This window comes from Cucurbita moschata, unplaced genomic scaffold, assembly GCF_002738365.1.
Source record: "Cucurbita moschata cultivar Rifu unplaced genomic scaffold, Cmos_1.0 Cmo_Scf00008, whole genome shotgun sequence".
Lineage (NCBI taxonomy): Eukaryota > Viridiplantae > Streptophyta > Magnoliopsida > Cucurbitales > Cucurbitaceae > Cucurbita > Cucurbita moschata.
Window position 1 is genome coordinate 349,747 of NW_019268524.1, and position 14,864 is coordinate 364,610.

At 36.3% G+C, this 14,864-nt stretch overlaps 2 protein-coding genes, 1 long non-coding RNA gene and 2 other non-coding genes across 8 annotated transcripts in view; 2 read left to right on the forward strand and 3 right to left on the reverse strand.

Annotated features, from left to right (window-relative positions):
* Window positions 1-994: 994 nt before the first annotated feature.
* On the reverse strand, window positions 995-3,056 carry LOC111446200 (thaumatin-like protein 1). The gene is made up of 3 exons (XM_023084916.1): window positions 2,916-3,056; window positions 2,124-2,817; window positions 995-1,609 (listed from the first exon to the last, which is right to left on the reverse strand). Exons 1-3 carry the CDS (start codon window positions 2,971-2,973, stop codon window positions 1,432-1,434), a joined length of 930 nt encoding a protein of 309 aa, XP_022940684.1. The 5' UTR covers window positions 2,974-3,056; the 3' UTR covers window positions 995-1,431.
* Window positions 3,057-7,092: 4,036 nt separating this feature from the next.
* Window positions 7,093-7,816, forward strand: LOC111446108. Its single transcript, XR_002711014.1, has 2 exons — window positions 7,093-7,335; window positions 7,416-7,816. It is a non-coding gene; the product is annotated as an uncharacterized LOC111446108 (long non-coding RNA).
* A 1,639-nt stretch (window positions 7,817-9,455) lies between these two features.
* Window positions 9,456-9,526, reverse strand: LOC111446827. Its single transcript, XR_002711163.1, has one exon. It is a non-coding gene; the product is annotated as a small nucleolar RNA Z105 (small nucleolar RNA).
* Window positions 9,527-9,668: 142 nt separating this feature from the next.
* On the reverse strand, window positions 9,669-9,768 carry LOC111446820. The gene has a single exon (XR_002711159.1). It is a non-coding gene; the product is annotated as a small nucleolar RNA Z161/Z228 (small nucleolar RNA).
* A 340-nt stretch (window positions 9,769-10,108) lies between these two features.
* LOC111446103 (BRISC and BRCA1-A complex member 2-like) overlaps window positions 10,109-14,864 on the forward strand; it is a 17,477-nt gene continuing 12,721 nt past the window's right edge. Inside the window, exons 1-13 of one of the 4 annotated variants that reach the window (XR_002711013.1) lie at window positions 10,109-10,408; window positions 10,640-10,730; window positions 10,834-11,026; window positions 11,125-11,215; window positions 11,624-11,659; window positions 11,780-11,878; window positions 11,945-12,075; window positions 12,172-12,220; window positions 12,332-12,421; window positions 12,553-12,606; window positions 13,812-13,877; window positions 14,336-14,433; window positions 14,521-14,677. Coding sequence is in view for 2 of the 4 variants with exons in the window: in XM_023084765.1 (XP_022940533.1) it covers window positions 10,331-10,408; window positions 10,640-10,730; window positions 10,834-11,026; window positions 11,125-11,215; window positions 11,624-11,659; window positions 11,780-11,878; window positions 11,945-12,075; window positions 12,172-12,220; window positions 12,332-12,421; window positions 12,553-12,606; window positions 13,812-13,877; window positions 14,336-14,433; window positions 14,521-14,584 (1,140 nt within the window). In the remaining 2 variants the exon portion in view is untranslated. Of the gene's footprint in view, window positions 10,409-10,639; window positions 10,731-10,791; window positions 11,027-11,124; window positions 11,216-11,623; window positions 11,660-11,779; window positions 11,879-11,944; window positions 12,076-12,171; window positions 12,221-12,331; window positions 12,422-12,552; window positions 12,607-13,811; window positions 13,878-14,335; window positions 14,434-14,520; window positions 14,830-14,864 lie in introns of those variants that run through there. The other 3 variants (XR_002711012.1, XM_023084765.1, XM_023084766.1) reach the window with 3 other exon arrangements.

The following is a 14,864-nucleotide window of genomic DNA, read 5'->3' on the forward strand; positions in this document are numbered from 1 at the left end:
AAAAAAAAAAAAAAAAAAAAAAAAAAGAAAAAAGAAAAAAGAAGGCGGCTTTGGTAGATGTAGCTGTGTATTCTGTTCCATCCAACATATCACAGAATTTTAGCATTAGGGTCTTCACATTTTAGCTTAAAGGGTGTATGAATGGGATAGAGTTTAGCATTGAGTGAAATCCCAAGTGGTGCTATTGCAATTTAGATATAAGAGCCAAAATATTCATACTATATTATTACAACTTTGACATAGCCCCTCCCATCTTTACTCTTTGACATTACTCATTGACTGACTACCTGTTTCTTCTACTTACTAATTCTACTATTTTTCCTCTTCTGTCTTGGTTTACTTAATCAAGTGGCTTCTATTTTGCATTTTTGGCCTTTCCCTTTCAAGCTTTGTATAGTAGGGCCTCTACACTTCTTTAGGCAGCTCATTCCGTGCTCTTGGACACTTTTGCAAAGGTACACATATCACCAACAAACTTGTCTTTCTTTTCTATTTTAAAATGTACATTAATGCTTACCTAAGCAAGAAAAAGATCACAATTTTGTCTTTTAAATTGCGTTACTTTTAATAGATATATCCCTAATATTAATATCATTGGCTTGCTTGCTTGCTACTGCAATTGCACTTTTTTTCTTTTGGTCAAGTTGGCCAATTTTGATATCTTTCTCAGTGTCTGAGACCCATAGAATATGAAATGGACAGCTATAGATTGATAATCTACAGGTACGACCCTCTTATTTTATTTGTATTTGAATTAAGACCTTACCTTTATGTATGAATAATTTATTTGATGTTGTTAATCATCTGTCGTTTGTTTTCAAATGGGACGATTAAATTATATCTAACACTGCCATCCACATCTCCCACCTTTGTTTAATATATATATTTATCAAATTTCATTAGCTGTTATATAGGATTCATTTCTTTTATAGCACACTATTATAATGTGATACAGATGTAATCAAACAATTTAATCATGAGGAGAAGAATTAAATTTAACAATATTGAATTGTTCCCCATTACAAATAAATGAATCCTCCAAATATCATTATTTTGTTTCTTCTTCATCTAATTATAAAGAATTGAAGTAAAATAATCCTTGGAAAGAATTCCTAAAAAATATTAAAAATCTTCTTCTATGTCAGCTTTCGCCATTGAAGGTGGTGGTGGATTGGTTGGCGGCTTCCCTCATTTAACGTATGCGGATGAGCCTTTTCATTCATGACTCGCATCCACATCATTTGGGTCCCCTAAATATGGGCCCGGCCCACACACTTGGCCCATCATGCCTTTTAACGAACGAAACTGAAAACCGTGGTGGGCTCCACACGTGACACGATTCCTTCTAGGCAAAAATGGGCTGAAAAGTTCTGTAAAAGGTAATGGGTCTGCTACTACTACTACCTATGACATATAGCGAGGATCGGTCGGTCAAAACAGTTGCCACATTTGAAGGACTGCCACCGTGGCAACAACTACGCCTAGAATATGGCGGAGCGTTGTTCTCGACGCGCTGCTTAGATCAAACGCAGCCCCTTCGTAAACCATTGTGCCATTGCCGCCATTGATCACTGGCGTGTTTGTGTTGTGAGTTTCCGTTGATTTCTGACTGCAACCACAAAAAGAAACAAAACTTGTCAGTTTAACATATTCGGAAAACTAAGGAACACGTGTCAGAAGTTGAGTGGACCGTTATACAGTATTTTTTACCGTTGCGTTAGCTAGGACTCCTCGTTTTACGCGAGTTAAACCCGTTGAATTAACAAGTAAACAAATACCACGTGAAAAATTCTCTATTCCCTCCAGACGATTAGATTTATTAAACCGACTCGCCGATTTCCCGGCAAGGCCGTTGGTGGCGTAGCCGTCCCATGATCCACCGAGAGACATGTCGGCTAAACAGTCGGTCGATGTAGATTAAATTACTTAAATACCCCTCTAAATCCTATTGGGGACAGCATTGATGCACGAGATATTCCCTCTGTGCAGAAATCATAATGCTTCCCATTAACGTTCATATTCCATGGTTTTTGTTAACTCCTGGTGGACGAAAATAGCCTCCAACGTTAAAATGATAAAGCGGGAATAAAGAAAGTTAAAGGGGGAGAATTATGTAAATTTACCTAGTGTTGGGCGAGGGGCAAAATGTGATGATATAGTCGGCGTTGAGACATGTAAACGTGCTGGTTAAATCGTCGTAAGCGTAGCTGTAAGCGCGTGGGCACGCGTTTTTAAACGCTTGCGAATACGGAGAGGGATTGCAAGTATCGGGAGTGGCGTACGCGCCACTACAACAGAATTGTGGTTGGTTAAAAGCTTCACACGCGCTTTTACAAGCGATGCTCTTTCCGTCGTCCACGCTCGTAAGCTTGAGCTCTGAAGGACACGCGCCGTTCAAATCCACCACACATCCCGTGCTCGCGCACTTCTCGCCGGTACCGCCCTGTGGGACCACGAGCATAGGGATGTTGTAACCGTCAACCAAACTCACGTCGAAGAAATCCAGCCCGCCGGCGCCGTCAAGGGTGAACTCCGCCAGAGTTGCCGGCGGCTTTGCACCGTTTCCACTGCACTCAACCTTGTCAGAGCCACAGTCTCCAGTGAGGCAAGAGAATTTTCCGGTGGAGTCTTGGGAGCAGTGAGTTCGGCCCCAGAACCGACCGCCCCAAGACGCGGGAGCGGAGATAGTTTGAGACTCGCCGGCGGCGAGGACGAAGCCGGTTGTCGGAAGGGGTGAAACTCCGGCGTTTGAAAGAATTCCCGGCCAAACTGTGTAATCACATTTATTTACGATGCTGAAAGTGGTGGACAATACACCTGTAGTTCAAAAATTAAGAAGAAAATTCAGAACATGAACATTAAAATATTGATTAAAAAGGAAAGTGAAAACTGTAACGAAACAGGGGGAGGGCTACCTGAGATTAAAATTTGGTAAGTCAGGAGACATAATATGAATGAAATTTGGGTAGCCATCAATGAAGAAGAGATGAAATGAGAAGAGCAAAGAAGACGGCGTTTGGGGAAGAGAGCGAGGGATTTGGAATGAGGTTTCAAATGGAGGCCGCAATGGATCACATATTTATAGATAGTCCAAGGCCCATGGACCTTTCTAGCTACTTGCTTAGTGGGCCCATCCATTGTATTTTTTTAATTATTTAATTTTTTTAAGGATTAAATTGACAATATTTTAAAAAAATGGGCAATGTATGGTGTAGTTCCTAATATTCAAAGCATTTTTTTTAATTTATTCCTTATTAATGTAACATTTTTCAAATATACCCATTTCATTAATAAATATTTAAATTTGCTAATAATAAACTTATATGGCATGATATTAAATGAGTTGATTTTTTTTTAATGATAATATGAATTTTTTTTTTAAAAAAAATTGGAACTAATTTATAAATTTTTACTATCCTACTATGTCATGTAATCCGGACAATTACCGACATGAAGAATAAATTTTAAAAGAATATATTAATTTAACCTATGGCCCATGTCCAGGCCAAGTGGCATGAAAATTTGACTAAGGCAGCCACGACCAAGCCACTCAACGCAATTGAAATTTATTTTTTAATCCAATTTTCTCTTTACTAATAAATAATAAGTAGTCAAATTGATCATGCTGCAAAATCGAGAATATTATTCTGATTTGAAATTTGTTGAACATTTTATATATTATAACAAAAAAAAACGAGAAAAACTCTATAAATATGCGAAGATGAGTCACGTTATCCATTACAAAAGGCTATATTTTCATGCAAGTTAATATTATTTTATTATAAAACAATAAGCGAATATTTTATTTCTTCGGTCCAATTATAAATATTTGTCTTTGTGTGTTTGTTTTTTATATGGTTGAAATTTTGACCTAAAATTGAATTAAAAATTTTGAAAAATGAATTAGTTCATTAAATTATAATAATTTTTTTTTTGTTTTAATTTATTCTCCAAAATTTATGGACATGTTGATGTGATAATTGTAGGTGGGATATTAATTTGGGAGTTGATTGCATCCATTTCTGCCTCTAACAAATAAATTAATATCTCTGATACTCAACAAATATCTACAAATATCTTTGCACAAATTGTCATGCAACTTTAATTTATAATAGGACAAATATTTGACGTACAAAAATACACTCAATTTAGATAAATTAAAAGAATATTAGAGAAAATATAAAAAAGAATATTGGTTAGAAATTTTATTGAAAATTTATATATAATAATAGAGAAGTAAAAAGTACAATTTTTTAAACTATATATAACTATCTACTAAATATAAAGCATAATTGTTTTTTTTTTATATAATTTTTCTTTATATATTTACTAAGTTTAAAATCATAAATAAGTTTTAATCTTAGTTGAATAAAAGATAATTAAGTTTTTATAGAAAATATTCATTAATTTTCAATTTGATAGTTAACTGTTAACCAAATAATAATAATAATAATAATAAATAAAAAATAAACTAATAAAAACAAAATAATCCACGTAAAACTACCCAAAAATTTTGTAAGATCTCACGTACTTAAACAGGTAATGAAACATTTTTTTAATAAGAGTATGAAAACATCTCTACGTATTTTAAAATGGTGAGGCTGATAGTGATATCAAATGAGTCAAAACGGACAATATTTTTTTAGTGATAGCCTTTGGTTGTTACAAATGGTATCGCACGAAGAATGGAGATGGAAAATGAAATAAGTGCTAATTTTGTTTTATTAAATTATAAATTTAATTTAATTAAATGGTTGCTTTGCAAAAAGATTTTATCCACATAAAAAGTACCCGCCAATAAAGTAATAAAGAGCACTTAAGGATAAATATGGCAAAAGTAAAAAAGGGGTCCATAGTCAGAAAGCCGCAGCAGCCTATTTGTTTAAGGTAAATAAAAACAAAGGCCGTTCTTTCTTTGTTTCTGGTTTTACTGTTTTCGTACCAGAAATTTCAAACTAGTCAAACTTCGTAGACCGTAATTAAGAAAATGAATTTAATTGGTTGATCCGTTGACTATGGTTCCACGTAGCTGCCACCTGGGACTTTGCCATTTGTCTCTTCAATTTGCTTACCAAAATTGACATTTTCAATGCCTAGTCACGATATTAAAATCCACGTCAAACTTTAAAAATTGTTTTTTTTTTTATATAATTATTATAGAAATTTTGTCGGAGTTAAATGTTGAAAGTGCGCGGGCAGTAGATGTATCGTAGAAGCTGAATCAGAGGCGGCAGAGAAAAGTTGAAGGAAATAGACAGCATAAATATAAAGGAGACAGGAAGGCGTGGCCGCAGCCATTGTCCACGCTTTTTTTTTTTTTGAGATATTAATCCTTTATCTGAAACAAATAAAATTATTATGAAATATCAAAGATTTTTATTTAATTGTTTGTACAGGGAGGACCACTAAAAGAAATTAAGTAATATTATGAGCTTATTATAGATAAGGTGTTAAACAGCTGGCTTGCTCTGTATTAAAAGGAAAGAGACATATATCTAAATACGCTTTGATTTTTGCGGGGCAATTACCAAATATCAGCCTGTCCGTACAAAAAAATCGTGTCATTTACAACATTTTTCCCATTGTAAAATGCATCAATTGGCTAATAATTAATTTCACTTTCGGCCGACAAGACTCGAACACTCAAGTTGTTGACAGAGTAAGAGAGTTTAACTTGCTGAGCTCAGGTTTTACCTCAATTGAAAGGCACACGGTTCCAGATATTCAAGTCGAAGACAAACGGCAGCACAAATCCCTCCTTATCTGTCTTTTGCAGAGAGACTTACACATCCTTGCAAGTGCTTTGTTTTTGTCACCAATTGAGGTGGGATTTCACAATGGAACCTCTTTCTATCAAACACGTTTTAAAACTATAAAGCTGACGGTGATACATAACGGGTCAAACGAACAATATCTACTAACGGTGAAATAAGACTATTACAAATGGTATTAGAGTAAGACACCGAACTGTGTATTAGCAAGGATGCTTGCCTCCAAAGAGGTGGATTGTGAAAGGGTTGGAGAGAGAAACAAAAAATACTTGTCTGGTCTAGTTTTAAAATTTTTAGGATAAAAGAAAAAAAAAACAATATCTATGAGCCCCTAAATATTTGATTAAATTCCAACAAAAGTCATTATGTTCAGACTTCACTTACCCATTTGTCCAGATGGAGTTAACTGCAGGGCGGCGGATTTGCTGTCAAGAGGGCTATATAGGCCGAAAATATTGAAGTTTGTGACATGAAAAATTGAAAGAGGTCTAGGTTCGTGTGATTGACGTGGGAGCCTGCGTCACCTTCCATCATTGTTCTATCTGCTTCGAAATACCACTCAAAGAAATGGCGTCATTTCAATACGAATCTTCCATCATAGACCAGGAATTGAATACTAAATGCAAAAGTTTTGTTGGTTTATGCAACCTTTAATTGGAATGGGGTGATGCAGAAAAGGCCAAGAGGGAGTTTTAAACAATATCACCACTTTCAATTATGCTTTCCAGATGCATCATCAATAGCCCAAAACCTCGCCCTCAGTGTTCATCTTCTTGACCCCTCCCTTTTAGTTATGGCCTCTATAACAAATTCCCCCACTACTAAAACCCATTCCTACAGATGTGCCCAATATTAACAACCGGATTGGAATAAACATGAAGCACCACCCGGGAAGTGGATACGACTAGCCACAAAATTCAAGCTTATAAGCACCACCTTCACAACCATTATTGCATCGCAGACATCATTATAAGGAGACAAAATAATGTAGCTAGGGTGCAACCGCAGTGCAAGATGAGCCATTGCCGGAGAGCCCGAACCATATGGCACATGGTTGACATGCATCTGTCCACGGCGGTGGTTTGTAGTCGGGTTCGGCGGATGCATCAGCCCATCAAAATATGTTGGTTGAAATATTGTTTTAGGTCATATACTTAGATTTGTTGAATTTTAATTATCTAAATTTATTTATATATTTTCTATTATTTTCTTAATTTTATCTATTTTTTGTTTTTAATACATTATTAACCCGTTTACTCGGAGCGTACTTATTATTATTATTTAAAAAAAAACAATAAATTTTTACCTTCAATTTTGCTTTGGGATCGGTAAATTTCCCGCCAAAATCAGGGTGTTTTAGGCATTTGGAGAATTTGAAGACAAGGAAACAGCTGGAATTAGGATGTCGATAGGTCCAATGCTTCTTAAACCAAAACACCCTTTTCATAATCACTAAACGACGATCCCAATTCATTATCCAGTTCTCCGTGTGCGAATAGATTGGGGAATGATTCTGACGACTATGAATTTGCTTCAATGAAGAAAAGTTCAACTTCGATCCGAGGTCAGTTCACTGCTTCTAATGAATGCTTGTTTCTGAAACTAATTGTTGCCAATAATTTCTCCCTATGTACTCGTTTGCAGTTGTATCTCTGTCATTGTTTCAGTCGAACTATGTCCTAATCCGTCGTAATCACTCTCCCTCTCTCTGTGTTGTTCGTTCAGTAGTCCAGGATCAACTTAAATTGGAGGTCAGTTCATTGCGTCCGATGTATGATTGTTTCTCGGACTAATATTCGTTGATATTTTCACTCTATGTAGCCGTAGCAGTTATATATCTGCTCGGTCATTGTTTGGGCAGAATAATGTCCTTTTAATCCGTCGTAGACTGTGCGGCTTGTTCCGTGGTATGATTTTGATCGGCTGATTTGATTTGATTGTTGGTAGATCTAGGAATAGCGAGTGAAGTATAGCATGTAGTTTGCATAAAGAACTTTCTATGTTGTAGATTCAACATTTTTCGTCTGCGCATTTTGTTTTCCTTCCGTATGGTTTCTCAGCAACCGAAGAAACAGCAATTAGAATCAATGATTTTACGTCTTAGGGTTATACAGTAATCTAAATAGGACATTGTGGGGGTAATTGGTTACCACCATTAGTGATTTCACCCGATGAAATCTGGTCAATAAAGCAGAGAAACGTAAATAAAGAGCGCATTGGTAATCAATGATATAAGGAATGACGAAGAAGAAAAATGAACGTTAATTTACTCTTTCTGAGCTCCTGTGTAGATGAATGTTAGACTGTCCATTAGTAGTCTAGATTCTGATTTTGATTGTCTAGCTACTTTCCTGCCGAGTGAGATGGCAGAGGTATCTATTCTTCTGTACCTGCTAAGGCCTACTTTTACATGTCTGAGCTTCTGTGAAAACTTTCTCGGATGCTGATTATGACGTTGAACTCGAAGAACTGGAAATTTAAGATAAAATAACAAACGGTGAGAAAGGACATGTAAAAAGCTCATTGGTGATCAATGATATAATGCATAGTGAACGTGTAATTTGTTGACGGAGTAAGTCGGCCTGGGAGGGTTGGGATGCAAAACGTACTACAGATATAATATTGGTTAATGATGTGAAAATATAATAAAAGACAGACTTCTAGTTACATTAAAGTTGGTCGAACAGAGAAAGGTTCAAATGGGGAGGTTCTGGTTCATCTATGAGCGGGTTTCAAGCAGTAACACGTATTGGAACATGAAGTTATGAATCAATGCAAAAAGGATTTTTAGTGCCTTCCGGTTAGGATACGGTAGTTCATTAGATACATCATTACAGTTATACCTGAGTTTCATTTATGTAATACCAATTCCATGGTAGTGCCAGTTTACAATGTCGCGCAATGATCAATTTGTCAAGACGCGTTACTACATTTACATTCCTAAGAGAGTGATAAACTGGGATTACTTTTTCTAACTGCAACTGATAAATTTTGCCCGATCAACGTCGCATGTATTTTTTCACTCTACGAATGGATTTGTGGTATATGCGGCTCTGGAAGGACAACTATTCATACATAGGCAACAAACTAGCCACTAATTTTCAAAACACATCAATGACAAACATATTTCTACTGTGGCTGGTGACTAAACAAGCACTAGTTGGGTAAGACAGTCAACAGAAATGAACCAGTCGAGAAATGAACCGATGAATACATCATTGGACAAAATTTGGAAATCATAGTAATATCATTGTAATTTTTATCTTGTATACCTATAAATCATTTGGAAATCGAAGAAAGAACTTAAAATTGATGGTAAAAAGAAAGAAAGAATTTAACAGTCAGAATAAACACGAAAAGTTTTTTACGCTGCTAAATTAGTAAAAAGGACTCGGTATGAAAGGACACTCAGAAGGAAAAGGAAGAGGACTTCTTAAGCTGCTTAAATTAGGGCACTCAGAATGAAAAGGACTTTATAATTTGTGCTTCAAATTCACTGATCCTTGAATCTCATGCTGAATACAAGTGAATCCTCATGGTGCCATTGTAAACAAAAAAAAACCAAACGAAGTAGACAGACGGAATAAAAAATCAAAAGCAGGAAAACAAAAACTACCAAATCACGGATAATGAGATCTAAAACGAGTAAACATTAGAAGGCGTAGCTTTAAAATAGGCAAGCATTCAGTATGAGTAGGAGGTTGTTATTCCAGTCATTAGATTGATCGGACAGGTTTAAATCATCATCACTATGCTTGCACCAATCACAAAAGCAATAGAACAGCCTTCATCGCATAGAAAACGCATTCAGAAAAAGAAATCAGAATCAGAATTCGTTTGCAGGAGCAAAGGTGTTTTATAAAAGAGAATTTTCTCAGACGTAAAGAAGAAAAACTAGACCATCAGAAGAAATGGATCATTGCATCAATATCGACACGTAAAGCGTCGTCTCAGACGACCGTCGTGAGAATTTGAATCCAAAATCATCATCTGGTTCTAAATTGAGCACAGAAAAACAAACGCCATTATATGAACAAGAAACCATCAAAACAAGAAGCAAACGAGAGGATTCGTCATGCAGAGCGCGCAGCTTAGTACCCCTAAAATCGAAATAGAGCGTTTGAGTAAAGAGTCAAGAAGCTGTGTACTATTTAAAGGAGAATGGGCAAGTCATTTTAGGGTTTCCTTCTCCGCTACCCATTGACGATTTTGCCCCTGCTTTCTTGGGCCAGAATTTCTCCTCATGGACCCATAACGTGAGACCAGTAAACGGCCCAAGCTCGGCAATCGAGCCCATTGGCCCATTTTGCGACTTGAATTTACTAAAGTCGCAGTTTAGATTTGTGGTTCGGTAAAGTCGTGGAAGAAGGCAGCGGTTTCAAGAATTTTAAGCTGTTCGTTGATCGAAAATCGAGGCCTCTTCGCGGTAAGAGGGTAGAGGTGTGATTTTCCTGAGCTGATTCGGAAGGTGTTCATTGCTGTTTCAGCTGACTGGCTCTCCAGATCGATTGCCGGCGATAAACCGAGTAATTTCATTGTTTAGCTTAGCTGCTAAGGCCATGTCTTCCGATACTGTACCTCCTCTCATTGCTGCTCAAATCAATTACCTGCGCAATCACTTTCCTCTCCCCTTAATGGTAAACCATTCCGCTTACTATCTCTTCCTTGAAAATTCAGGGATAACAAAATCAAATGGCGATTTCTAGTTTATTACATCGATCGGAAATGGATGATATTCGGAGTTCTTTCTTTCTTTTTTCCCTCCATTTTCCCACCCCGATGATAGTATTTAGTGTCGCTTTAATATGGCGATAGAAAGCGAACGGTTTGTTGAACAGATCACTTATTCTTACTGTTTTGATATTCAGATTGAGAACATGTGGTCTGGCAGTAGACACTACCCTGGAATTATCGATAGGTTCACCTTAGTCATACCTTACTGCCTTGAATTCGTCAAATGTAAGACCTGTTTTCCATTGTTGTTATCATAATATCCTTTCAATTCTTTTCTATTTCCCTGTAAATGGTTGACAGATTGTTTGATAGCTGTTACCTGTCGTAGGGGACATCATGTACGATGCTGAATCGCCATTTTCTGCACCTGATATTATGTTTGGACCAGAAGATGAAAATTTCCATCCTTTCACAAGTAAGGTTGATGAAGGAGAGGGATATCATGATTCCTTACAAAATAGTCTACGTGACTGGAACAGCAAAGATCCATCTCGGCTCACTAGCCTCCTTCAAGAACTGAGGTTCTTCAGGGCTTTCCTTTGATTGAGCCTTCTTCTGTTTCTAATGTTTTGGGTATAATTCAGCTAGAATTCAAAGGCAACTTTACTTTTTTTTTAAGGGATCGATATGCATCATACCAAAGGAAACGGGTTGAAGGAGTTGAGGATGAAAGATTGAAGTTTGAACTCTGTACTATGTTATCTAGGGAGGTAACGTTCTTCATTATAGTGTTTATTACACTGTCCTAACTCTGTTTTGATAATCAATTGCATGAGTTTAGGAATTTAAGGGATCGGGTATTGGACTTGGTTTCTTGATAATACATTCTTGCTGGATGCCTGTAGAAATGTATAAAACTTTATAATTTAGTTTTCATGCTTGGAAATTGAATGAGAGAACTGCTGCTAGTTAATTATTCCAGATTTTTCATGCTTGAATTATAGTAGTGTAGAAGTTAAACCATCCCTATAATGTTTTTTTTTTTTTTTTTAAATTTTTTTGCTTATAACCATGTATTCCTTTAGTTGGGCAAGCTGCTCCTTATACAGATATCTGTGTTCTCTCCTTAAGGTTCTTTTATTTTCAATGGTAACTTAACCAAAACTACCTTTCTGCAGGGAATTGAAATGCATTTGAGTTCAGGTGTTGAGAAGGTAGTATTTTAAAGTTTGTGGTTGTACTTTCCTTGAATAGTAAAGAGTTGATACTGAGAATTCTATTCTCTCTCTTTATTCTCATATGTGTGGCTTCTATGCCTTTGAATTTTAGCATAGCCGGAGGATGTCAAATTTGCAGTGCCACTAGTAGACATTAATATTAATAAGATGATACCTGGATGCCCATGGAGGCACCCACAGAAGATATTTTTGCAGGTTTCCTTTCTGAACTTCTGGTTTTCCTGTTCCTCTATTATTTCCCATTCTCATCATTGTTTATAGGTTTTATATCCTGTGGTGAGAAAATATGCGTCTACTCCTGCTGCACCTCGTCTGAAATTGGTCTCCACGTCTGAGTTGAAGGCTCTGTTATCCATCGAGGACATCAAACTTCCTTCATGGATAGATGGAATGTAGTATACTCTCTCTCTTGTATCTCATTTCTATTTCTGCAGCGGTCAAGATTGCATGCTAAAATTGATATCATTTTTTTTTTAACTGGCTTCAAGGTGCATGGCTGAATATCTTCCCCATCTAGAAGAGAGTCTTGAGAAACAGGTTGGTTAGATTTTTACCGGACAGATGATACTCTCTGGGTTGATTAACTTGGTCTTTAGTTTTGGAAGTTGCCTAAAGTTGAAATTTTGTACTTTTATCATTCTGATGAAGGTACTGGAGGCAGTTTCGTTGATCAATGTTAGGAGAGGTTTTATAGAGGCGTTGGGCTCTTTCTTTGGAAGGCCTCTAGAAGCTGATCCGGTGGGATTCTTACAAATTTATTTACATCCGTCGTCTTCATTTGTTGAAAATCATCATCCAATTCTTAATTTAAGTGGTGGGGGCTCGTCAAATTTTACTGATGATATGATTTTTTTTTTTTTTTTTTTTAGGTGTTCTGTCGAACGGCTACAGTTATCGCTGCCTCCGGCGTGTTCACATTCCTGGTATTGGCTTCACTATCCTTAGTATGTAGTATCCCATCACTATGTGGATTTTTTTTCGGTTATTTACTATGAAAAAGAATATTGTTCACGTAATGGTTAGTTAATTCTTGCGATTGATAGGTTTCTTTAACTCACGATCATGTTGTCAAAATCTGCGGATGTTAGGATTAGTACCCTGGTCTGTAGATCTTCAGATAGCATAATATTGACTAGATGATCACCACCCAAAATATTTGGTACAATATTCTGGGGTCCAGCGCTGACAAGATAGCCTTCAAATTTTCATTTTTCAGAGAGAAGCCCGAAATAAAGGATCCCTAACAACAAAAACAAAACAGTGGTTAATTTTTTAAAAGGGGAAAAGAAAGAGAATAAAATTTGTAGAGAACATCCAAACATAGGCATTAAAGAAAGCGACATTCACTCTAAACTTCCTTACAACACCTTTCTACATTCTTGAAGGAATGACCGTCTGCTTGAGAACCTGACAAACTCTGACATACCCCAACAACCTGTACTTGGATTATTAGCTCTCACCACTGAGAAATGTCCTCAAATCTTCACAACAAAGTGGCATCTCCATAAAACATAATCTAATTCTTCCAATGCCCTTCCGCATAAAATACACCACTGAGACCCACAACCGAAGATGAATGTTTGACAAGTTCATGATGTCAAATTTGATTATTTTAACTATGCGTTGGTCAAATATTGACCTTGCTAACTGATTTTTACTTTTTATTTTTTTGCTGAAGAAATGCGTTATCTCATTGAATTGGATGATAGCCAAGAAATTTTGCAACTATTTATCCTTTCAAATGGTTTCTCTATTCCGTCCAGTTTCTATGGGACATTTTCGTGACACAGATTCACACAAATCTTTCTTTTGCTATCAAATGTATAATAATTTGGAACAGAACGTATGCTAGACTTGCAAATCTCTTGATGGTTATGATTTACTGCTCGCACTAAGGATACTGGATCAGTGGTAAATGCTTTAAAAATTCTTCTGGTTTTAAATTAAACTACGATAGTGTGTATTGATCTGGTAAGATGGGGCATGGAATGCAGTTAATGTTTATTGATTGACAAAATAGTTGAGTGTTCTTTTTTTTTTTTAATTTTTTTTTATATATATGTAAGAGACAACATAGGAATTTATTTTCCTTTCCCTTGTTTTTCTGGGAATTTTTTGTTAATGCTAGGTCCATTTCCTCATGTCAACCCAATTTCCAAAGAAACAACCCTCTCTGGTGCTGCAAAGTTCTCAGGTAATGTAAATTTGTCTTGAATCTTGAAATTCATGTGCATTCCAACTTTGCTTACTAGTACATGTGACGAAGGCAATGAATATATGCTTCTATGTTTTTCATCAACATGCTCCTGTGGTCGTCCAAACTCTCCTTTATTTAGACTCCGTTATCATTTGTATTTTTCTAAAAAATCTGTACATTGTGACTAATGATCGTAAATATGTTAATAGGGAATATTTGGTTAATCAGTTTTTATGAGGACGCATGTCTTGAAGTGATTAAATGACATGATGGGTGCAATCTGTATAACTCTAGTTTCCAAGGATTTTTCTGTTCATTATGAATCGGACTGGCATCATTGAGATGGCTTCTTATTTTTATCAATATTTGATGGGCCTACTAGGTTTTATAAAGATCCCTTCTTGGATTATTGGTTTAGTACCCTCTTTTTCTAATTATGTCCATATATTGTTCAGCATTTCAACTCTCAAGGTGCACCCATAAAGTCGCAGCTTATCACCGACTATCCTTGGAGTCCTAGGTGGGAGCCATTGCAAATGGCTGAGCGGATTTTGTAAGTTGTCTCTCTCTCTCATTTCCTCGATTGCATATACATTCACTTATCAGTTGTGTTAATACCGATTTGGTTCGATTTTAACAGCGAGTTTCTGGCTGATGAGGCTTTGAGCTTCAAGAGGTATTGCAACGAGGCTCAACTTCAATGATTAGATTATGAAAACTCTGGTCAATCTGCCGTAACATGTAACAGTCCAATACCAGTTATGTATAGTTGGTTTGTTGAGTACTTTTAAATCTTGGCATTGTCTGTCTCCTCGATGAGGATGATTCGAAGGTACATTTTATCAAGAACTGGATGTGAGCTTTCAAATTTAGAGAATCCGTATCTGTTATAAAAGTCGAATCCAGAAACAAAAGACGACCCTCAACGGGGCTGACCATGATTGTTGTATTACATTTTTTTTTTTTTTTTTTTTTTTTTTTTTT

Excerpts from the sequence above, each read along its gene's own strand:
- LOC111446200 (XM_023084916.1), bottom strand. The coding sequence starts at position 2,973 with ATGGCTACCCAAATTTCATTCATATTATGTCTCCTGACTTACCAAATT. Across the intron at positions 2,818-2,915 it reads TTACCAAATTTTAATCTCAG|GTGTATTGTCCACCACTTTC; the intron begins GTAGCCCTCCCC and ends TTTGAACTACAG. Across the intron at positions 1,610-2,123 it reads TGCCCCTCGCCCAACACTAG|TCAGAAATCAACGGAAACTC; the intron begins GTAAATTTACAT and ends TTGTGGTTGCAG.